At 30.8% G+C, this 26,938-nt stretch overlaps 1 protein-coding gene across 1 annotated transcript in view; it reads right to left on the reverse strand.

The window, feature by feature from the left end:
• Wdr33 (WD repeat domain 33) overlaps positions 1-26,938 on the reverse strand; it is a 97,201-nt gene that overhangs the window by 19,598 nt on the left and 50,665 nt on the right. Inside the window, exons 4-7 of the mRNA XM_067283519.1 lie at positions 19,213-19,317; positions 17,297-17,392; positions 13,657-13,808; positions 5,192-5,289 (exon numbers count right to left, since the gene is read on the reverse strand). Of these exons, the coding sequence (XP_067139620.1) occupies positions 5,192-5,289; positions 13,657-13,808; positions 17,297-17,392; positions 19,213-19,317 (451 nt within the window). The remainder of the gene's footprint in view (positions 1-5,191; positions 5,290-13,656; positions 13,809-17,296; positions 17,393-19,212; positions 19,318-26,938) is intronic.

The raw sequence follows: 26,938 nt of genomic DNA on the forward strand, positions 1-26,938 counted from the left end.
GGAAACTGGCCCCTATCCAAGTGTTACAAATGTGGAGAAAACCCAAAAAATGCCACATGGCCAGCCTGTCCAAGCACGGCGCGAACCCGTGACCAAATTCCCAGTGTTTAGCCACAGAACCACTCGGCCACTGGTGGGCTCATTTCAGTAGACTAAGGCATAAGAATTATGACATGCATGCAGAACCTGTACTATTTAAGCATTGCAATCAAATGCGTTATTTGGAATTATTCATTAAAAAATTATTCAAAAATGATTCCTATTCCTAAGTGACAGCTTAATATGTTACTATTGCTTTTCAAACTCCAAACCAATAAAGTTGCAAGAACTTACATTAATCAGTATGCAAAACTGATGGCAATAAATAATTTGAAGTGACAAAATTTAAAACTGGTGAAATGGTTGGTGATTTTTTAAAATTTTCCAGAGTGACCCCAAGTACTGTGAAAATATGAATCTAATCTCAAGAAAAAAAAACCACGTTAATCAGGAGTCATGGCATTAACTCCCTGCCGAGTAAAAAAGTAACTGACTATACGTACGAAAATCAGAGTTGCCAATTTTCGGGGGTCAATTTATCCACCCCCCAAAAAACTTGAAGTAATTCTGAGTATCTTGTTCAAAAGAAAATTGTTTTCTTAGGTAATGTGCAAAATTTCAAGATTTTCTATAAAGCAGTTGCCAAAATATAAGCAAACAAAAAGTGCAAAAATTGTTTAAAAAGCTGTATTTTCTTGTTTTTATTCATCTGGCACTGCAGATGCTCGTAGAGAAAAACTACTGGGCCTAGAAAGCTCAAATTTTAACTTAAATCGTTTTCGTTATCAGTGAGGTGCTCACAAAACCTCTGGGTCTATACGTCAAAGTTTACGGGGGTTTCCCATAGAGCTAATTCAGTTTTATGGCTTAATTTTATGCTTATAGAGATAAAACTGCACAGAAACAAACAAATTTTATTCAAAACGTTACTCAGAATTACAAAAGCTTAAATTTATGAGAATAAAAACTTTTTAGAATAATTTTTGTAAACAGCATATCAAAAGCATATCATCGGTGGCACATTCGATTAGCAATGCATCGGTCGGCACTGACCGAAGCGAATATTGAATGCATTTGGTCGGCAGCACATTTGTTCAGCAGTGGGTTGGTCGGCGACGTGTTCAGTCGGCAGTCACCAATCACCAACCGATCTTATATCTTGACATAATAATTAAACAAAAACATCTGAGATTAAAAAGTTTCACCAAGTAAAAATTTATGACAATTTAGACGGCAGTCAAAATTTTTCTTAGTTATTTTATTGGTAAAGGTAAGCTTGGTACTTGAAAGTACCCTCAAGATTTTTACTTGTATTTACCTTACATTTTGTCTTTAAGCACTGCCAAGCTTATCTTTATCAAAGAAAAACTGCTAAGAAAAATTTTGACCGTCGTCTAAATTGTCATAAATTTTTACTTGCCGAAATCTTTTTATATCTCAGACGTTTTTGTTCAGATTGAACTTTTTACCCTAGTTATTTGAAACTTGTTATCAATTTATAAGCTATATTAATTCAATAAATGCTTTAATAAAATATACGTTCACAAAAAATATAACTATAATGTTCAAGGAAAGATAAATATGCATTATTTGAGAGGTTACTAATTAATTTTAATATTCATAAATTTAAGTCAACATTTTAAAATAATGTTAAAGGAATTCAAGCAACACTGGACTATTATACGTGTGTTAAAAAAAGAATGGCAGAATTTGTATATGAATAGCAAGAACTGTAGACGAATGCAGACAAATATGGCAAGAACTGTATTACTTGGTGTCTAACACAGGGTAATACACAGCAACACGTAGGATTTACTAATCAAAGTAATAAAAATTTTTGGTGAAAAAGTTACATACAGCAGTTGGACGTAGGTGGAGAGAATGAATAGAAAGTGCTTATCAATACCCAGGCAGAGATCTGTCAGTGTGGAATATGTCCATCTTAAACTGTGACACAGCACTTGCAATGTGTGGCAGGCTCGTCACCAACTGACTCAATGACTTTATCTAGTTTTCACTGCTAGTAATTGTTTTCATCGTTTTAGAATATATGCTAAAACTTCTTAAGCTCTCTGAACAAGCTCAAGTATATAGTCCTTAAGCATCTTTAAAAATTGTCTGATATAAAATGATCGTAAAATACACTTCACGCCAATGTTAAATAAAATAAAATAATTAACACTTCAGTGTTGCGGCGTTACAAATTGTGACTTTTTAGATTTTAGATGTATTTACTAGCACTTTCGATAGCTTATGGCTACCATCCTCAGGTGAAAAATCGAATACAATTATTTTTGTATTCGATTTTTCACCTGAGGATGGTAACTATAAGCTATTGTCTGATATAAAAACCTTTTCTTTTGTTTTACATTTAATTAGAAAACAACAGTGAACTGATTTTTATAGTCTAACTTTTCTAAAATGTTATGATTATTTCTGAAAAAGAAATTATGCATTTTATAAAACATATTTTTTTCTTATTTTGTCTAATTACCGTATTTACTCGAATATAAGACGACCTCGCATATAGGACAAGGTGCGACTTTAAAGATCGAAATAAAGAAAATTAGTTTTATTAATACAATTCTAATTTTATTTCGTTTAATCACAAGTAAAACATCAAATGAAAGTAAATGTACACATTGTCCTGCAAAAATTATGGCATTTTAAACTTTAAGGAAAAATCTTGTAAAATCGACAACATAATTTGTTCACGTAAAGCTGGACAATCGGAAACCCTTTTTTTTTTGCAAATTCTTAACAGTCGAATCCACTCTCCGTCGATTAAACTTACGAGTTTCTCCGAATTCTGATTTTCAAATAAGCATATGTTTTCACATGGGAATGGATTAAAACTTATATCGTGCTCCCGCGTGATTTTAGAATTTCAATCTGGAATTAAATTCAAAAGCTTTGCTTTTCCTATTGTTATTCATCTTTATTCCTGCAAATATACAAGAAAGATTCAAACGACCCAAATAAAATACTTGTTTTTAAATACAAGAGGATTAGCATCCAGTAAAAAAATGCGAATACACGGTTCACAAAAATTATTTGCAAATACGCAAAGAATCTTTCGCACGCGCGTATAGGACGACCTAGGATTTTGAAGCCATGATAAATGAATAAAAACCTCGTCTTATATGCGAGTAAATACGGTATTTATTTCATTTAATCGACATACTTTCCTGTTTAATGAAAATTTTTTTATATAAATTTTTCATACAAGTTCAAGCTATAATTGATTTCATTTAACCTGCTTATTTTTTAATATTGGTATTAACTTTATACTTCTAAAGAAAATAAGCCCAAACGATCATCAGTATCTCCAGACGAAATGGAAAATTTTATGTAATTTCTATTTAATCTGAAATCAAAATCTGTACAAAACGTAATTCATGTATCAAAAGCCATTACATATATTTTCTGATCTGAAATATCATCTTAGTATATTTAGAAATAAGATAAAACAAATTTTTTTTATTTACTATATGACAGTTTCATCTTGATTCTGATATGCTTACAAATTTTCACTTCGTATGTGTTGGAAGTGTGTTCTAAGGATGCAACTATATAGACATGAATCTAGTAGCGAGCAAGAGGTTGTGAGCGATATAGTTCTCATAAAGGAAAACCACAAGTTTTCCTAGAAATCTCGCTGGCAAGAGCAAATTTCTGGCAGGGTTTGATATTTATTGTGTCTTGCATCTCGCTGAATACTACACGTGTGCTTTAGCATGAGTAGAAGATGGCTTCTCATATCTTTCATCTACTGTATATATAAAAAGATTTCTTTTTTCAAACTATAGATATACATAAAGTCATATAAATTCTGTTTATTAACAAATTATAAAGTTCTTTATCCTTCTGCTGTTTCCAGAGAGGAGGAACATCATATTTTTGTTTTCTTTTTATGTGTTCATTATGAAATAATCCTAATAACAGAAATTTTTTCTTTGCTAGTAGTAAGCATCATAGTCAAATCATGTTGATTTTTACTTCCATACAGTGCAATAATTCACGCTTTTCTGTGACGAGTTCAATGTGACCGGGTGACGTCATCATCTCCGTGTCACTTTCTCCCACTAGTTCGCATTGGTGTAGTCATACTGTACTTAATGAGTGAGAAACATAATCACTTCTTCTCGCCACCTGTTCTCGCTCGCTCGCGTCTGCATAGTTGCACCCTAAATGGTCGTTGATTATTAAGCATAAATACTATTAATTTAAAATGAGATATAAATTTAAGTTTGTACAGAGCTGCTGCAAAATTCCTGTATTTGAGATTACGTCTTCTGTTAATATTTTCTTTTATTTTAATTAGTAAGTTTTCATTGTGATGAAAACACGTCCACCAATTGCCATGTGGCTATAATCACCAAACACTGGTAGTTAGTACCTGACAACAGACTGGCAATGTTAAATTTTCTGGATTTTCTTCATGTGTATAATACCCTAAACAGAGGAGTTTCCTATTGATAGTCCTCGCAGGAGACACTCCCCCTTGTTAGATCATCCACGTATTGTGTTACCTTATCCCATCACTCATTACGACGGACACCAAATAAGCATGGTGTTACTTCCTTAACATGTTCCCTATATAAAAAATGTTTTTTGGTTTTTCTCTGCTATTTGTCAGATGATGTGCATTTAAAATTGGATTTACAGCACAAAGGTTATATTTATGATGAATTCAATCATGATAGGTTCTTTTTTATATGTCCGCATGTGGTACACGATCGTTTATTATTACACTTATTACACTCTTTAAATTTCATCCGTCGTGTACTGTACCATTTTTGGCTCGCACTAAAAATAGATATAATTACATTATTTATAACAAAAATTAATTTTTCGGGCTATATTTAGGCTAATAATTTAATAAAATTAGCCAATTAGTCCTCCGTCTTTTGGCCGAATATTAAGTTGTAAAAATTAAATTTGGTTGTTGTTTAAACTATCATTATGTATTATTTTATTTTTAATTAAATAAAAAATCTGTACATCTAAATCTATGAAATTCATTTTTTGCATTGTATTAATGAATTCGTAAATTAAATGTTTAATTTGTAATCGTAAGTAAATGTTAATTTGGTATTTTCAACTTTCTTATATGATAAAATTTCATTCTTTTCGGATGATTATGACTTACCTCTGAGAATTTTTTCTTCGTAACACCTCAAAAAATCCCATATTCGTACAGTGCCATCGTCGGAACACGTCGTGAATTTAGTATCCGTAGGACAAAAACTATATAAAATGGGGAAAAATAAAAGAAATTGGCCGCACTGATAAGTAAAATAAAAATAGTCCTAACATCCTAATTTATTTATAATTTTATATTTTCCTGATTTAAATTATGGTCAAACCTTGTTAATTCACATTTTATATCGTTAATTTTAATAAAAATTATAAAGTTATAATAAGTATTTGCTTTTATATAATTATCTTTCTTAATAAATTTATTTATTAATGCATTTAAATCATTTTATTTTTGAATAAAATGTTTTAATTGAACAATCATAATTAGAAAAACATTCTCTGGTGTTATATATATAAGTCTAACATTACAATAAAATCTAAAGAAATTGTTTAGAAAAATAAATCATGATGCTGTGACAATAAAGCAACAAAAAAATAAATAGATTCTTGCCTCTTCTCCAAGTAAAAACTCTTTGTTTAGGAAACTTTAATGCTTTAAGGTAACGGTCGATCATTAAGAGTCAACAAAAATTAAAGAGAGGATGTGAGATCACTGGTAATTTAGGCTGGACAGACTTGTGGCCCTAAACTATAACATAACAACAGATCCTTTTCCTCCATCAGATAAAGGTACATTTGTACCGATACCTTTATCTAATGGAAGCCCTAAGCCATAGGCTCATAATGAGAAGCCCTACGCTGTAATAATTTGTTTAATGCCAATCTGGCCCTACTATTAATGGTCTCACATCTTTTCTTCATCTTCAATTTTCATGTTGACTCCTAATACTAGGTTTATGGCTCTCTTGTATTTGATTTCTGACGAAGGATAAGTAACCTGAATTCATTAATATTACCTATAAAGCTAGTATTTAATTACTCTGGAATCAAAGATCGAATGAAGGTCTGGATAGCATAATTGGCAATGCATCTGCATGGTAAGCAGGAGAATTGTGGATTTGAATCTTGTTCTGAACAAATGTTTACTTCCAGAATATTCTAAATTTAAAACTTAAAATTAAATTTATTTATGGTTATTTAATTTACGAGTAGACGGTGGCCAAACCACCTATCTGCAGGTAAACTACTTTACATCTTATCAATAAATTAACCTTATTATAGCTCAATTACTGCCACGTTAAAAAGCAGATAAAATTCGATTTTTATTCAAAGAATTTCCCTGAAAAGTATGTCGATAGGTAAATATGCTAATATATTTCTTCAGTTAAATATTCACAATGGTCAAACTATGGCTCACAAGCCACATGTGGCTCTTCTAGTGTACATATATATATATATGTATATTTATTATGCAGTTGAAATACCATAGTATACAGAAGCCGCAATAAGGGTCTAGAAGAGCCACATGTGGCTTGTGAGCCATAGTTTGACCATTGTGAATATTTAACTGAAGAAATATATTAGCATATTTACCTATCGACATACTTTTCAGGGAAATTCTTTGAATAAAAATCGAATTTTATCTGCTTTTTATAGCAGATTAATTACATATATATATATATATGTAATTAAAATATTATATTAATAGAAGCCTGCAATATATACACACTTAAATGAAACTGAAAATTGAAATCATCCTTAACTTCTTTACACAAGCCATCATAGAACAAACTATAATCAAAAAATGGATCTAGTATTATTATATAATTCTTTAAAAAATAAAAACAAAAAAATTCAAATCATAAGTCCATCGTGTTTTATTTTGTTATATTATTTAACAATGTAAATACTTTAACACTTCTCCTAATTAAGAAAAAATCTCATCATCATATGCATGAAAAAGATACTTTAAAATTGCGTACTGAATTTGTATCTTTCCATTATTAAATCGACCAACTTATTCTTATAAAAATCATTAATGAACATCTTCATAACCTACTAAAATTTAAATTGATCCAAGAAAATAATTAATAATGTTGACATATTTACAAGTGAGATGAGACAGGAGGAAAGAAAGGAGAAGGAAGAGAATTATATATATATTTAAAAATTTATTTGTTGTTAAGAAAGGAATATTACTTCCTTGCTTGACATAATAAAATAATGTTTTTGTAAAAATTACATTAGTTATATTTTAATTATATATATATATATATAATCAGACAAGATAAACAAATACGGTTAATGTTACCTTAGGTAGCCAAGATGGCGGCTCGTCTCTAATTCCAGCAAGGAAACAGTGGGACGCACGTTCTAACCTAACCTAACCTAACCTATTCTAATAAATTACCACAATTATTAGCAACCAAATTATTAGAATAGTTTAGGTTAGAACATACGTCCCACTGTTTCCTTGCTGGAATTAGAGACGAGCCGCCATCTTGGCTACCTAAGGTAACATTAACCACAAATACATAGGCCTATATGTTAACATATATATCAATAGAATACTGCTGTCTCAACAAGACATACATTCAAAATTCTTTACTTTCCTTCTACAAATCAAAGAAACAATAAATCTGGAAAGCTAATCTAAGCTATTTTTTAGTACAAAATTTGTATCTTATTCTCTTTCTCCACACTTTCATACAAATAATGCTTTTTTAAAAAATTTAATAAAAGATGCAATTATATTAGAATTCTCAATGGATCTAATTTGCAAATTCATTTATTATAATATAACTAATTTACCACATTTTAGACTATAAAGGAGAATGCAAGATAATAACAACATGCTTGGCAATACATTTATATTTATGTTTAAATGTGAATAGCAATGCTACTTTCCTTAAGTGGATTGATCTGGATATGTCAGAAACTGTTGTTCATCATCCTGTCATCTCCATTGTGGGACTGGCCAAATAAACATAGGCATGCAAAACAGGCTTTCTTACCGTCCACAGGGCAAGAAACTATTTTAATGAATCTAGATTCTATCTATCGAGCATAAATCTTTTATGCAACATTTCATCAGTAAGCACTAATTAGAACATTTATCATTTGTAATGTGTGGGTAGCAGTACATCAAACATACACGAGAAATCGAATTTTGAGATTTTGGCAATAACTCATAGTGCAACAAGCAGGCCAGCTCATATCATTGGTAAGTGGTCTGACTCACAGCATCATTAAACTCCTCACAAGTTCTTTCATTTGATCATCTGGTACTTTGTAATTTAATTTCTAAATAAATGCAGTCCATTAGTAACAAGAAACATGATTAAAAAAAGCCTATTATTAACTATTTTATGATAAATACAATCGTCTATCAATGATAACTATGCACGATCCTATGCCGCAAAGAGATTGGGATTCAAATAAACTGAAGTATGAAACAGAGTTGATTTCCACATAATCAAACTGGCTATCTGGCTATCAGCTCTAATCCAGATAATTGAATATTGTTCCCTCACTACATAGCAACTCCATTGCAGAATCTGTGGCAAGCAAGCTCTTAGTGGTCAACAGAATGGGAAGAGTTATACAGGGTGTCACTTTGCAGTAAGTAATTTGTAATGTTGTTAAAGTTATACTTATATGCATACAAGACCTGTAAGTTTGGAAGTAGATTTAAGTAAAGGTTCATCTACCACAAAGCAGAAATGTGGGGCATACAACTTATAAGCCTTGTATGCAATACTATAACTTAAACATCGTTATAAATCACTCATTGCAAAGTAACTTTTCAGACATCCTGTATATGACAAACATGTAATAAAATGCACACCATTCACAATTTTTCAGCAAGCGGCGTTTGTAGAACAAACATTTTCAGTTTACTTTATAAAACAGAAGCAGATTTATAAAATAAACCAAAAACGCTTGTTCCACAAACTCCACTTGCCAGAAAATTGTATATGGTGTGCATTTTATTACATGTTATCTATTCCAGTTTTAATTTTGGACCTATGACAAACACCTTCCGAACCTCGAATTAGTCCAACACTAGTGGGGAATTTCACTTCACAAATGTTTTCAATCTTCTAAGTTCTGCCTCGGGTTTAAACTTATGGAATGGAATGTTTCAGGTTTAATGTTCTAAAATTCTTGTTCTTAAGAACAACAGTTAATTTTCAATTGAAATTTTTCAATTTCACAATTCAGTGCTGGACTAATTTAAGGTTTGGTAGGTGTTTACGTTTAATTATTGTTTGGTTCTGTAGATTTATTTTTTGCATCCTGTATATTTAAAAACAAAAAAAAACAGAGAATATTGTTTCAAGTATTTTCGTTGTTCGTTAATAGCGAGGTTGAAGCCGAAGTTTTAAACACGAAAACGTATACATCGGACGTTCAGCGCTACTTTCCTCTAAGCCTAGAAGCTTGACAATGGTGTTTGGAACGTCAGTGGAATCATGCTCGACATTCCAAACGCCATTGTCAAGCTTCCAGACTTACAGGAAAGCGGTGCCGAATGTCCGACATACACGTTTCCGCGTTAAAACTTCGGCCTCAACCTCGCTAATGTTCTCTATAGTGCAGTAAAATAAAAATATATGTTAATTTTTATATCAATAATTAAATATATTATTTATAACTGATATATATATAATATATTGCAAGAGTATTTTCATCAATCTATCATCATCAGTATGTCCCAAAACATGTAAATTAAATTACATTTGTAAAGCCTCACATATTGGAATGATAGAGTTTCAGATAAAGTTATCATTGTTTTCAAGTAATAGGCTTTTTTCACCATCTTTTCACATTATCAGCCTTAACATAGGTCGATAATGCAGATCACTGTCATTCATAACCAGTGGTTTAAATGTTTATAGTTTGTCTTTATTTGTTTACGGTATAGTAGTTTAAATTGCTGTTATTTACTGCTTCAATTATATATTAGAGAGGGAAGTAGCAGGAAAATTGCATTAATTACTAATAAATTAATAAGTCTTCAAGTTATTTCTTCCTACATATTGAACTCAATTTTTCAAAGAAAGGGCATCTAACCAAATATGACTGAATTAAATTATCAATTCATGTTTTCAAATAATAGCCACACGAAATGAAGGCTCAAATGACATTTTGCTTCACTTCATAAGATTCAATCATTAGAGAATTTGGAACAGATAGTCTTAATGTAGATGCAGACAAGCGTCAAAATTAAAGTGACACTGAATGTCAATGACTGGTCCCAAACAGGGGTTGGCTACCCTCATGCAAGATAGTGCATATCAAATTCTTAATATAAACGATATTAAATTAATAAGGGCGATTATAATGTTTGCACTTGGGCGGCCATCAACCCACAAATGGTCTTGGTTCCCCCCAATTGTTTCTTTTGATTGTGACAATTAAAACAGGCAATTGGTTGGAACTTATTGTTGGTGTTCAATGTCATCTTAATTTTGCCACCAAAGTACAGTACATTGACCCTTATATGACAAGTAAACTAACATCAAATCTAAATGTAATTTTCTTAAAAGTCACAACGGTATAGAAAATAATCATCAATCTAATTATAGTTACAGATAAATCAAGCTCATCTTAGAAAGGAGAGATTAAATTTATAATTTACAATAGTTTTAAGGTTAATTTATATTCTATAAACACAATATTTGTGTAAGAAGCAGGCAATAAGAATTATGCCTTAAGATGAAACTAAGTAAAATATTTAATTTCAATATACCAGGTGATCACACACAACTAGAACATGTAAGTAGCAGCATGAAGAATTTGGTGATACTAAGAGTTACTTATTGACACCATGAACAAATGAGCAACAAGTACAACCAGTTTCCAGTGTCGCCAAATCTTAACTTGCAGCATCACCAAACTCCTGCTGCTATTTCATGCAAGTTCTATTTTTGTTGATCACCCAGTACTTGGTATCATTATGCAATTATAAATATACACAGAGCTTAATTAAGTCAATCAACTCAATTCATAAAAAATGTTTTTGGATACATAAGAGTGAAAACATTTCTTCCGAATAAACATTGAGTCGGTGGCTTTAATTAAGTCGTTTTTTTTGTTTATAATAATAAGCAAAACAAATATTCGAGTTTTAAGAAGTCAGAAAATATTAACTCTCGCACAATCTTTTTCAGCAGCAAAACAACTTTAATAATTAATATTTTCGGTCATTTTTAAAGACCAACCTCGGGATACAAACTATAAATTGAATGGAAAATCGATCTAGAAATGCGACGTAAATAATGTAGAACAGAAAACGAGTTGCATTTCTAGATCATTCGAATTTAAGGTTTGTAATCGGAGGAATATAAAAATAACTAAAATCATTAGTTATTAAAAGTTTTTGGCTGCTGTAAAAAGGTTGTGTGGGTTGTGAGTGCTGATATCTAAGAAAGCGGTTACTTTTGGTGATGCCGGAAAATACTCTTTTAACTAAATACATGGTTAATGTTTTTGGAATGTTCATCATTCTAAAAACGTTAGCCATTCATTTAATAAAATATATTTTCTGGCTTCTTGAAAACTTAAATGTTTGTTTGGCTAAGTAATTTTTCAGAATATGTATTAATATATAATTTATAATATTTAAAATTTCCCTAAAGGTTACAACAAAGAGAAAATATGGCTTATGTATAAGTTAAGACTTTAATAATTTAAATATATTGCTTCTAAAAGTTTTTATCTTTACAAGATTATAGAATTTGCAGAGAAGAAGGTAATTGTAAACTGTTATATATATATATACACACAAATTCTAAATTTTCAAGTTACTATAATAAAAATTTTTTATATTGAATTTATCCATTATTCAATGTCTTTAAAACAAGTAAAACTCTCTTAAGAAATCTCAATTTTATGCTACATGAACATTTTCAAAGTCTTAGTGTGTCATTTGACACTTTGATATCCTTAAAATGTCATAAAGGATGAAACTCTGGGGTATATTTGAATAAAATTCCGAAAAAGTTAGCTTGTCTTCAAGGGTTTTGTTAAAGCTTAATGGCTTTCAAAATATCCATAAAATGTTAAACTAAAGGCAATGCACACAGACGGCAAAATTAAGGAAACATTAAACATCGACAACTGCCACTAATCACCTCTTTAGACCTTGAAATGGGACGGTGGGTTGAAGCTGTCGTCGACATTCAACGCCATCCTAATTTTTCCACCCGCGTGCATCTGCCTTAGCGCTTCTACAATAAATTAACGGTGTTTTATTTGTTTTTAAGACATTAGAGATGTTAAAGAGTTGAAATATGTCAGCTTTCTTTCATCATTAATCATTATTCTTTTATAACGAGACAATTTCTTGAGATATTCTCTTTTATTTCAATATTTTAAAAAAAAATATCTGAAAAATATGATAAAAATTTAATCTGGTGACAATCTTAATTGTAAAATAAAAAAAGCTAGTTTTACTGTAATCATTTTTTATAATAATTTAAACTTTTATATAAAATTTTTAATATAATTAACAAGGTTTGACAACATAATTTTATAAACAAATAATTTACTATAATTTTTTTTTTTATTTGTTAAATTAAAGAAGAGAAAATTTTATTAGTTTGTTTTATTTACAACAATTTTTGAATTATTTTATAATACAAATCAAATAAATTCTTATAACTATGTAAATTATAATGTTTAAATCAAAAATCTTTATTTAGAATATTTTTAAAGTATTTTGAAAACTTGCAACTATCAATTGTAAATAATTTTATTACTCTAAAAGTATTTACGATCCTTCTAAATTATTTTATATATTTTCTTATTCGAAAAAAAATGCATAATTTTATTTATGTTACTTCGGAAATCTTTATCGACTGATTAATTTTTCGCAATCTGCTTCGAAATTTGGAAAATCAAATAATTAAAAATCTTTATTTCACCATCAAAAAGTGATGTTTTAAATATATAAAAACTTCAGCTTCTGATTATTAATAATTATAAAAAAATATATGAATATTTTATCAAAAAATTTGTATATCGGGATATTTTGTTAGAGACTGAGAAAGGGGAACGATTTATTGAAATAACTAACACGAACAGGCTTTTTTTCTTCCAAAACAACCTGCTTTATTTGCCTAAAATTTGTACAGAATTTCCAAAAAATTAAAATAATTACATCAGTTTTTTTCATATTTATTTAATAAATTATTTTAATAGTTGTGTTCCTTCGTTTTTAAAATTTTTTTCTTTCGTCTTTTTTTATTTTTATTGCACTTTTTATTGATACAAAATCGAAAGGGGTAAATACATAAATATTTCCATTTGCTATTTTAAAATTAATGGGCCAAAGCTTTATTAAATATCTCCAATTCTTACAAAAATGTCTATGTACAAATTTTAATCCTAAGTGTATAAAACTTTATTGAATAACTCCTGACCATTGATACTAATACAGTTACAAGAATAACATTCAACATCATAAATAGTTGAGAGTAATACCAGTAAGTCAGTTGTTGGGAAAAACTAATTACTTCACCCACTGCAACAAAACTATCCTGGTTTTCTCTCACCACAGATGCCCACCTTATTCCACGTAGCGGTTCCTTGTGTGCTTCAAACATTTTCACGTTATTCATGTTACTCTGCCAATACTTCACGTAGCCTGAGTGATCGCCCGTTACCATCCACACATCGCTGTGACTCCAAACCATGCATCGAACGGGTGAATCGTGAGCCTGCAAATTAAAAAATAATTTTTTTCTGAATATTATAAACGAATATTTATTTATTTCTTAATACCTTTTAAATGTATTACATCATCAAAACATATAAGCTAACAGAAAGTATGGTAATATTATTGAATAATACTAAATATAAAAATGTACTCACGAATGACACCAAACTTGGAATAAGAATAAACTACAAGCGAATATGTCAAAAGTATTCGCTTATAATTAAAAACTTTTTTGAGTAAACAACTTTAATGCCAAAAAACCATGTAGTTTATTCTTATGAACAATACTATGTATTTGTTGTTAATTACGAAACACAATATAGTGCTTTGACGATCACTTGGCTTTCTTTTCCCTTTTATTTAGTTGACTAAATAAAAGGAAAAGAAAGCCAAGTGATCGTCAAAGCACTATATTGTGTTTCGTAATTAACAAGAATTAAGCGCAACACGGTTTCAAGTCATTAATTAAATACTATGTATGTTACAACTAATAATAGTGTATTGAAATACTGAAGAATGATACAAAAGTCTTCTTACAAAGGCAATGGCTTCATGTAATTATGCAATCACTTATAAGACATAGAATATGATCTGTGGGATGCATTTAATTCAATGCATTTCTCCTACTCATAGTGAATGCATAATAGAACATCCAATGTTATGTAAAAACACACATTATAACTGCATCCCTTCAGATGGTCAGTGTTTTTAGTACAAAAATCGGTTAAAGTTTACCTAGGGAACCCCAATGGCCGCGCTTCCGGTAATCTCGACGGCAGGTGATGTTAGAAATTCGGTGTAGGTGGCGCAATTTTTAAATAATGCTATTGTATGCAAATTTTTTGTTTTTCGTGACGGCTCGACTGCTGCGAGTGGTTTTTTTTTCCACCAGTTAAACTTTTTAAAATTTTTGAAGAAAAAATGGTACTTTCTGCTGTTTTTAATAGTAAATAGGTAAGTTTTTATTCCGTCTACTTTTCGTGATGCAACGTGCAGCAAATTTAATAATTCTATCGTATTCGTAATTGTTGTAAGACGTTTTTTCTTTTTTTTTTTTGGCGACAAAATGGAAACTGGATACATTAATTCTGAAAATTTTTGGATTAATTGTACCTTCGGTAGTTTTACATTAATGTACTCTGGTTTTGATGATTTGGCAATAGATAAGAAAATACCTAGTGATGTGAAATTTGCAATATTCTCGAATTTGCAACATGTAGAAGAGGTATGCAACAAATGTGGGAAACGTCGTAAATTAATGTATAGAACAGATAAAAACTCTGTATCAATACGATGTAATGTTTGCAAGACGAATTATTCAGCTTTCCAAGGAACCTTTAAAGGGAAATGTGGTCGTTTGTCGTGGGAGAGTATTTTGTCATTTATCTGGCACCTACTGTGTTTAGAGTGTTCACTAACTGTTGCTGCTGGAGCTTCGGGAATCTCCAAAAAAACAGCAGTCGACTGGGCAAACTTTTTACGTTTTGTTATGATGGTTTCCATTAATAACCTATGTACTTTTAAGATTGGTGGGATAAATAAAGTTGTGGAAATAGATGAAACAGCAATTGCAAAGAGAAAATACGAGAAAGGTAGAAAATTGAAGGGGACGAGGTGGGTTATAGGAGGTGTGTGCAGAGAAGGGTCCGGAATCGAGCCGAAATGGAAAGAACCAGAGTCCGTTCCAGCTGCTCCACAAAGCGACAAGTGTAAGAAGGGGAAAAAAAGTAAGGCACATTCGTGTGGCGAAACTAAAAAACATGTAAAAATATCAAGTAAAAAGAGAAACATCAGCAATAGGGATCGCAAATCAAGGAAAAGCAAGAAGAAACGGAAAAGAAATGTATGACAGAGCGTCAAAGACGTGAGTAAAAGTTTGTTTTATATTTCATAGCTAGCTGAACTTGCAAAATAATCTTAAAACATTTATTTTTTACTAATGTAATTATTATTTTTTCAAAAAATTATACATACTAACTAATTTGCATAATTTTTTGAACGTAGTACGCGTGCTGTAGTACAGCAAACAAAATGGCAACCGGAAGCGCAGCCATTGGGGTTCCCTAGGTAAACTTTAACCCAAAAATCTATGCTACTAAAAATCCAAAATGCTGTAGAACAAAAATCCTCATTTTTCAAATGTTATACTGCTTTTTTATTTTACAATTTTCCATAAATTTCTCCACCTGTTTTACTATAATTACAATTTTATACATTTGAACAGATATAAAAACTAGAGTTAAAAATATTTTATTTTAAATTCATTAGCATTTACATAAAAATGTGTGTCAATCAGAAGTTATTTTGAAAATAGTTTAAATTATTATTTATTATTTAAACATTCTTTAACTTTTGAGAGAGTGTCAGGATTACATTTGATGCTTGGAATAGTCATGGCATCATGTTTGCTATATTTATACCACTGTAACAAGAACTTCAACCATTACAAATCAATTGAAAATGTCTGTTCATTAAACAAATTTCTCTCAGCAAACGTTAGATGGTGTAGTAAGTTTCTAATTAGAAATTTTGTTAGCCATTTTCTTTTTTATTTCTTATTCAATCTCCATGAATATTTGCTTAATTTGATTCTAATCTGAAAGCGCTATGAATTACATCTTGAATTATTCATTCTTTTAAACTTCAGAATGAGTTTTATTTACGCATACACCATCTAAAAATGACTAGAATAAACTGACTTATAACATTTTTATTATATTTTATTCTACTTTTTATCCGGTTATATTTCTATTGATCTAATGTCAATTCTGACAAATATTGCAATAAAATACATTATACCAAAACCAAATTTCTAATATTCAATTAATTCACAGCTTGCCATTTCATCAATTTATTTTCAGGAATAACTAATAATCATAATAATGATGTATATTCAAATAAGAATAAAAATGATTCAAATATAATATGCAAGGAGTGGCCAAATTGCAGCTCGCAAGCTGAATGTGGCTCTTCTAGACCCTTATTGTGGTTTACAAATACTTACACAATTTCTTTTTATAAACTTGGTATGTACTACTTACACATATAGAATATTTTTGTAAGCTTTCTGACTATTACACAGTGTAATATACAAAGAAAATGTAAGCGAAACTTGCAACTTAATCTTGAACAGGCAGCCAAAAGCTTAGATCATACTCATAAAGTCAAAAGTGTTACATGATTATAGTACTTTATGATGACTAGATAAACAAAGTAAAGTAACAACGATAATTATATTATATAGTTAAAATATGATATACAGAAGATGTATTTCTGTTATGCAATTTATGGCTCTTATTGTGACAAGGTTTGCCCCGTTATATGCTATCCAAACCAATTAAATATTTTTAACAACAAAGTAAGAAACTTCTCGGTATTAAATGTGTTAATTAAAATCATGCGACTAATTAACAGACAGGATTTTAATAATGCTAAAATATTCAAACTGTCTTAATCAATCAATTATTATATAAAAAAATATAAACACACCTGTAATATTGTCTCAAAATTGAAAGTCAAGCCATTCCATAAGGTAAACTCCCCACTAGATGCCCCTGTTACCAGTCTTCTTCCTTCAGGTGTCCACTAAAATAAAAAAAAAGTTTATTTGTTAACATTTTAATTATGATTAATAAAAATTCATTACAATAAAACATTCAAAAATTTAGACTGCTTAGAATTGGGATAGTCTGAATTTCTAGATTTTCCATAGATTCTCAGAGGTAACTTTTAAAATACAAATCTAAGGAAGCATTAAAAAAAAAAAAGAAAACAAGTAAACCATGTTGGTGTTTTACTACAAAATAATACAGTACAAATTTATTCTGGAAAGCATTCACAAAGAAGCATTTTTAATAAAAAAGAAAAAAAAAATGAAAGTTGTTCCTTCATTTTGACTTCACGTGTATCTGATATACTCTACTTGTGGATGGAAAAAAACCACTCTGTGGAATAAGTGCTTCTACAGCTTTCTTAAATCACTTTGTTTATGAGTTTATCATTGCTTTGTGATCAAACTGCTTTTCATTATTTATATGTCCAAATCTCATGCATAAAATTCACAAAAGCTTCTTATTTTAACAAGTCTAGATTCTTTGTTATCTGGATTTCTGGACTTTTACTGTATATTTTCTTATCTGTATTATACAGAATGATTATAGAGTCTTGATTCATTTTTGTCAAAATGGCAACAAAATCATTTACATGCAGGTTGTGTGAAACTTGATCCAAGAAGACAGAATCACTGTTGTTTGCACATGTTTTAATGGATTAACAGAAATGGAAGTACAGCGCGAAGCGACATGCAACGGAGAAAAATTTCAACATGGGATATATTAATATACTATTATTGGGATATACTAATGTACTATATTAATGATGTATTTTTTCGTACATAATCGGTTATCCAAAAAATCGATTTTCCGAACAACCCCAGTCCCCAACTGATTCGGATAATCGATGCTCTACTGTACAGTGAATGCTCGTGTAATGCAATGAAAAAATTTAGACGTTTGTCCAGAAGTATATGTTTTCTTCTTGAACTTCTAGGCCTATGTTTAAACTTGCACAAAATTGTCTGATAAGGTATGTCTCAATAATGTGATTTCCTATAATGTGGAATGTATCCCCCACCTTGTACAGAACTCTGCTGTATTTATTAGAGAAAATAATATTTCTGAAAACATTGAACTTTTATAAAGTTTTGTTTCAAGAAAACAGAGTGATGTACAAATAGAAATAAATATTTGTTAATTCTAAAGCTGGAACTATCTACTAAATACTAAAATTCACACCTTCATCTCACTTTTCAATGGATGCTGGAAAGTGAGAGGAAGGTGTGAATTTTAGTATTTAGAAATAAATAGAAATTTTTCTCACAAAAACTTCAAATTAAGAGATAAAGTTTTAACAATGATTTATAAAATGTTTTAAAATAATCACTTTTGCCGTTTTTATTGAAGACTTCTTCAGACTAGAACTTTGTTACTGATTGGAACATGCGGTTAACAGAACACATTTTAAATCTACATTTTTAAGGAAAACAACTATCATTTCAATTGTATCATCTCAACTTTGATGTTAAAGAGGTTAACATTCACAAGGTATTTTTTAACCTCTTTAACAGAAAACTTAAATTCATACCACTAAAACAGCAGTTTGCTTTTCAAAAATGTAAGTTTAAAATCTGTTCTATTAACTGCATGTTACAATCTGCAACAAACCTCTAATCTGAAGTCTTAAATAAGCTTATTTTAAAACTTTTTAGTCTTTTTTATTCTTGTATCATTGATAAAACTGTATCTCTTAATTTAGAATGACATACAAAATTTAATTTCATTGTCTTTTGTAACGTAATATTGTATTTAAAAATTTTTTAAAATAAAAATTTTTTATTTTATACTTACAGCAACACAAAATATTGGACATCTCATCTTATTTGTTGAAGTCCTTACAAACTTTGTAGTAACAGCATTAATGGGATTATCCACCATGCTCAATGGTGGTACCATCTAATTAAAATAATAAAGGAAAATTGATAAATTAACACTCGATATAAAATGAAATAAAAACAAACCAAGAAAAAATTATTTTAAGGAATTAAAAAGATAATACAAAAATAAATATCTTCATTTTGCTAAAATTATTTGTAATACAATTGAGTCCACTTAACAGAGCATCAGATAAGGAAGTTTATTCAAGAGAACAAGAGGGGCCATATTCTGGTCACTTATCTCTCGTCTCTTCTTTCAGAGACGAAGGACGTCAAAACGAGAGACGAAATTTCTCTCTCAGAGACAGGGACGATTCTGGTCTTCTAGTCGTTCGTAATGATCTTGTCTTTGTTGTCGACATCACGATTCTATTAGGTTGATTATACATGTTCAGGTTATCTGTGCAGCAACACAGTATAAAATTTTAACCAATAAAATTGTAAATTTTCAAAATTGAAGAGTACAAAATTTTATATCACATGATAAAGAAAGCACACATTCAAATAGAGCATGTAATTTTGATAAAGATATGTTTTTTGTTCTGTAATTTTTTTAAATATCATAATGTGAAAACGTCTTGGGTAATATTGTCCCTTAACAAATAAAAATTTTATTAACCTAAGTTACGAAAGCGTACATATTTAGGGAGAAATTTAGAATGATAATATTTCAAAAAATACTTAGATAGATGGATAAGATTAACAGCATATTCAATAGTTCAGAAATTGATGCAGGATCATTAAAAAAAGATGGAGTCAGTGACATTCCCAAGTAGCCACTTAAAAAAATCATAAGTGTTATCTATCTCAAAATATTCTTTTCTCAGATAGAGAATGTTCCTAATACGGTTGTGTAAGGCAAGTAGCATCCAGTCATCCATACTGGATATAATGAAATCGAAGCAAAAGATAAAAGACTGGTTGAAAGACAACTATCTGCTCATCTCTGAGAGACAAGAGAATGTTCGAGAGAAAAAGTTGTCCAGAATCATGTTTGGAGAGACGCACTGATCTCTCAAGATGTAAACAAATGATTAACCAATCAATGACTGGCTTGTGATGTAGACACTGTCTCTCAGAGATGAGAGACGATGACCAGAATACTGCCCCTGCTCCCATATTCTCAATTTCTCCTCCATGTTTTCCATTAGTGAGACTCCTGTTACCAGAACACCAGATAGTAGATCAGTCCATTTAAATGAGCTCCATATTGATGCATTTTTAGCACAGCAGTCCACGTAAGAAGTATTATTCTAAGGAAGATTTATAAGGGTCTATCTTTAATTTTACAGTATATCACTCTCCATGGTGTATGATGCCAAGGCTCTCTACACTATGGTATCTGTTATGAGATTTTATGAAGCCTACCATTATTCAGTTTTCTAACAAACTTAAAATGGTCCTTTTTAAGCAAGTCCATTACGGGTTTGAGCAGGCCCACAATGGGGGCAGTGATGTGGTGGGAGAAATGGGGCTCAACGTATGCGAACCAACATCCTCCAAAAAATTTCTGGGGTTTTTCAACCTACCTGGATTCAATCCCTGGTCCCCAGAACAGTATTCTGCCACCTTAACAATTTGACCACCTGGCTATCAGCAATTACACGTTAAAAAATTTTCATAAAATATACAGTGTGTAATGAAACTCTGTGCCAATATTTTAGAGATACTTTACTTTAGACCCTAAATCTATCCCTAAAATATTGGTAGAGTTTTATTACACACTGTATATGAGCAAACAGTACATATTACATGTATTGATACATTCATCCTCATCATAAGAGATCAAGGCAAGAACTGATTTGCAAGCACATTTCAATGGTCACACAACCTTTACTTTAAGGTGGCATTATACTTATCTGTTTTTAACCATACATTCCATTAGAAAGCACTCAGAAACTTTGGAGCTTTTCAGCTAGACCTCCTACTATATTTCTGAGGAAAAGTGAAAATAAGTGACTGATAAATATACTGTACTTACTGATTATTTGATAGAATAATAATTGGGTGATCTTGTTATTCTGCATAAGGGAGTGTGACACAGCAATCCCAATAATGCTATCTTAAGCAAACTCGACTGTATATCATAAATATTTGATATTTTTATATTACTATAAACTTACAATATGACAATTTTACCATTCATTTTTAATTATTTTTAAGAATTATTATTTCATACGTTTTTTAAAGACATATTCAATGCCCAAAACCGCTAGCAATAAAAACAATAAACTACTGGTGTGAAAAAAAGTGATTTTTTTCAATAAATTCCAGTTAAAATACATGTTATTAAAGTAATAATTATGAATGAACATTATAATGAAATATTAATCAAAGTTTTATTTTTATTTTATAGTATTTTATCATTGGTTAGCAGTATACAGATATACTCTTGACTCAGATTGTTATTGTGTTGAAAAAACTGGCAATGATGCTAAAATAGAGAGAAAAGATGGTGAGTTCTTAAACGATAAACATGGGGTATGTTGAATGTTTCTTTTGTTGTCCAATTATTATTTTCTTTGCTAAAGATTTACTTTAACAAAAATAACTGGAAATATGCTGGTAATTTTTTATTTTACGATAAAGTAAAATAAAAAATTTTCTATGTAAAAAGTCACATAAAAAAAGAAATGTTAAATTAAAAATTAAGGTGGTACTTTATACAAAAATATCCCAAATCATCTGTATCTATTTTGACAAATAATAATTACTCATTGTTAAAGTATAGTACTGGTAAGAATCCAAAAGTAATGAGTACTCTTAAAAGCATTTGCTGCTTATTACTAAGGACTGGTTTTATATGCATATGCATGCTTTTTTCTTTAAATGTTATGATGTTGAAACCTCAACACAAACATATTTGGGTCCAAGTGGATCAAATTAAGATTGTTCAATGACGCATATTTTATATGCATTCATGATTTTTACTGCATATGTTGCAGACTTAACCACTTTTGGGACTAAATAAGTGCTTTATAAACTATACAGCTTGCTTGCATGATTGCAAATGCTACTTTTTCAAATGTTTCATTTCTGCTTTCTGTGCAAGTGAATCTTTTTTGCACATGTACAGTTTATGTGAGAAGTATCATTCCAACACACAATTAACAGACAAGCACACAAAATTCAATGTTTTAAATTTGAACAATTGAAAACTCTTATTCTTTTAAAATCCCAATAATAATGTTTTACATTGTATCATCTTTCAAATTTTCAAAATTCTGGGATTTAATTGGATTAAAATTATTGTAAATGTTATATATCTATAAATTTAATAATGAATGAAGTATTCACACTTTCATAAATGGTTCATGTGCAGAAAAGTTTGAGTTTGAGTCAACAAACAATAATATAACACCAAACGATCGCCTAAATATCGGGCTATAACGTGGCTAGTTAAATGATTAGTATAAAGCTATTAACCGAGTAAGGTTATATCTAAATTAATATACTTCTGGAAGCGAAAGGCTCGGGGTCCGAGTGGCGTAACTGGCAAGTGCACCACACGGCAAGCGGAGGTTGCGGGTTCAAGCCCCGTCCCGAGCCAGTTCTTTTATTCCAGAAGGTTCTAAATTTATTTAATAATTTATTTATTTAATTATAATTATTACTTTTCTTAACAGATGGCACTTAATGTCTACCTCTAGTGTCAAATTGCTTTATACTAATCATTTAACTAGCCACGTTATAGCCCGATATTTAGGCAATCATTTGGCGTTGTATTATATACTACTCAGGCTTTGAGATGATGTTATTTATATATCAACCAACAATAAACATAAAACAGCAAATGCTATTGCTGAATCGCTAACAAAGTATTACAGAAATTTGGATTACAGATATTTAAAACAGATGGAAAAATTCTGTAATATAATATAAGTAACGAAATCATTTCCCACTAAAAAGATGGTTCAAGAGTCTCAGCATGGTGAAACATGCATACATGAAGTGTAAAACAGTAATTTATCATAAACAAGTTTTAGATGCACTGAAAATTAATAACTTAATAAGAGCATTTACTCATTTCTCGTCATTTGTACAAGGCTATAAATAAAAATATATGACTACTTTAGAGACTAGCGACTTAACTAAGATAAGGGAACTATATTAACCCAGTCATCTTCAAATATCTTGTAAACAATTGGATATACAAAAATAAATTCAATGACTGATTGATTACTGAAAATTATAAAATTTTATTGAACATCTATGTATTAACTGAAAGAGAGTTTCACTTTGTCTGATTTAGTTTGAGTAAACGGCTGGAGCTAAAAATACAATTCAGGTATCAAATTAAAGCTCTTATCCTGTAGATAATGCCACTGAAGAGAGATTTAAAAAAGGTGCAATGGTTCAAGCGTGGCAAAGTGGCAAATGTATAATGTAAGGTCCCATCCCCTGTTAACTTTAGCCTGAACAATTTTTTGTCTTTTAGTTTCATTATTGCAAATACTGAGATCAATAAATGTACATTTCAGTTGCTAAGACCATTGTTTTATCACCCTCTCCCAACTCAACCTCACTCCTCAAAAGCCCAAGCAAAGCCGGTTATGCAGCTAGTGTAATTTTATTCATAACTTACTTCAATGTGCAGCTCCAATATGAAACATTATTCCAATATGTGTTTGGATGACATCACAATTTTCAATTCCCTTGTGTCATCTATTGTTATGTAAAGTCAGCCGATTGTGTGAGATTGTTGGGATGGTCGAGGAATTGAGACAATTGTGCGCGGACTTGAAATACTCACTAAAACAGACTTACCATTCACTTTTTACCATTTAATAAAATGTTAAATGTTTTCTTACAAAAGTTTCTATATCCATGTCTCTGCAATCATCCTTTGATATTTCTTTTTAAGAAGAGAGTGAGTCTAGTAAAAGTCCAAATCTCCCATTGGACGTCTTCACTTGGTTCCTCATTGGTAATCTGCAAGATCAACAGCCCCAGGGTTCACTATTAAGCTTTGGATATAACAGTTCTTGAAGAACAAACAAACCTTGGAGAGAGAACAACTCCAGAAGAACAAACAGATCTGGGAGATAGAACAATGGTGAGAGAATGAACAAATTGTTGAAGCAAAGTACTTCACGTTCTTGAAACATGAGTTTTTATAGGATTCTCTCCTATATTCCACATTCTAATTCGTCTTCCTTCATCTCCCAGTGAGAAATTGAAACCTTTTGGGACAAGGAGAGTTTGTTATCAACACTTAACCCAATCCCAACCATCTAAAATTCCTCCAAACTTTGGAATTCTCCACTGTAATTCTAGCATTTTGCTTTTTGTTTTGATGTAAAGAATTTTTATTGTACTCTAAGAACCTATAATCAGTGTGATATAAAAAAAAAAAAAAACAAAACAAAGGATGCTTATCACCACAAACGTTTTCAAACTGCTGGGAGTTCTTCTTCAGGTGTGAGACTGAATTACTGATGGAACAGAGCGAACCGTTAAAGGAAATTCGAGAAACAATAATAAGGTGTTACATGAGACATGAGTGTGTTCGTCTAGTTGACCTGACATGACTTTAAAGTCGGAGTCTATCAACGTCTGCCATGCTGTCAACAAAATCAATTCATCTTTAAAATTGATGCAATTCTCATTGAGGGACAATTTGTAGATTTGAATTGCCTCCAGCCACTTAAGGTGTTCGTTATGTGACATAGTGCAAATGAGTTTCGCCTGGTGGAAGGCTGCCACAATGTCCGGGTCAGCGGCGTACGCGGCGAGAGCAAAGGTACTTCTCTGATGACGTATGTCCGCTATATGTTCCTGGAGTCTGATTTCCAAGGAGCGTTTTGTGGATCTGATATAAACACGGTCCCTATCAAATCTGTTGTCCCTAATGGGAATGCTATATATTCCAGGGTGTCTGTTCTGTCTAGGAGGGTCCTTTCTGTTGCAAAGGATGTCAAAGATGGTAGGGCATCTCCTGTATGCGATCTTAATATGTCTTTTCTTGGCTATCTCGGAATAGTGTTTTTAGGTACGGATTGAATGTGATAGGGATCCGTTGTATTTCATTGAGTGCACTAGGGACCGGTTGTATCATGTCAGGGGGGTTGTTATTGTGGCAGTCGGTCAAGATGGTGTGTTGCGAGTGTGCACAGTGGTAGCAATTGATCAATTTATGTGTAAGCTTTATATATATATATATATATATATATATCACACCGGTTATAGGTTCTTAGAGTGGAGTTTTTTACACATCCCGATGTTCTCCAGTGTAGTGTAGTGTAGAATTTTTATTGTTTAAGTGAGACTTTAAGTCTTGCTTTGTTTTAATTTTGAAAGGTCAGAGCTTAACTGTCTCACTGGATATTCGTCATCAAAAACATAAATTATATGTTTTCGATGACCTTACTAACATATATTACTTCACTTTTTAGGTAGGACTTCATAGTTACGCATTTATTTCCCTCCCACCTAAAAAGTGAAGTAATATATGTTAGTAAGATTTGCTCACAGACAGAAATAAAATATGTATGCATTTCAACCTACAACTTTAGTGTATATTACTGATGCTTTCAATGCATAATCATATTTCAGGCATTTCAATGTGCAAAGCAATGCATATATTTGACATTTTTATATGCATACATAGCAATTTTAAATGCATATAAATCTGGTCCTTATTCACTATTTTCAAAATCAACACAATAAAAGAAAAACAAATACATGATGATCATGATTTACTATTAGATAATTGAGGAAAAGGATTATGATAACTGTACTGTGGCAGTAAAAAACCACATCGGAGAAGATTCAAAGCAAATTCTCTTCATTTCCTTATCAGTCAGCTCGCACCATAGAACAACTAAAAGGCAAGTATAAATGTAAAATTATTGTAACCTTTCAATTGCTCTATAATTGTAAGGCCATCAACAACTGCTGTTTGGCAATTAATGACAATTCTTTTCTATTTAGATGTTTAATTTCGGCACCAATATGACTTAAAATATCAACAAATCCAGATTTAGAAAATCTATACCAAAGTTGGAATCTTTCTTTGGAATAAATTTCTAAAAAATTATTTCAATTTCATATTTCTCTCCCCCTTCTTAACTGTCAAAATGAATAATTTTGTTGCTTCATCTTGTTTACAATATTTATCAAATTAATTATATCCATTTTTATCTAAACGATATGACAAACAAATCAAAATGGTGACTTCCACTCAAATTAAAACACTGTCTAAACCAGATACTGAATGGTGATTCTGCCACATTTCCACTGGAATGTCTAACTTCTTGAACATCAGACTACCAAACTAATGGATTGATCACATCAGAAACGATGATTACCATCTTCTGTCATGACCTCCGTACTCCAACTTAATCCTGTGTGACTTTTTGTATGAGGGTATACGAAGGTTTATATAGTCATTCTGGTTGGTACTGACCGACCACCGTGCCAAAACTGTAAGCCCACATCAGCAATGTCTTTACTCAAATTGACGGGACATACTACATTTTGACAATGTAATTCCATTCAATCTTTGAATTCCATCAGTTCAAGTTTTTAAAGTTTGTGTTCCATAGTATGTTAGCATTCCATTTTAGAACTCAGTGTTCCTGAGGAAGACCTTCAGTTTGGACCAAAAACATTTAAATTGCTTTAGTGTTATCCTGCTG

Source organism: Centruroides vittatus, unplaced genomic scaffold (assembly GCF_030686945.1).
Source record: "Centruroides vittatus isolate TY-2023 unplaced genomic scaffold, ASM3068694v2 contig_1213, whole genome shotgun sequence".
In the NCBI taxonomy this organism is placed as follows: Eukaryota; Metazoa; Arthropoda; class Arachnida; order Scorpiones; family Buthidae; genus Centruroides; species Centruroides vittatus.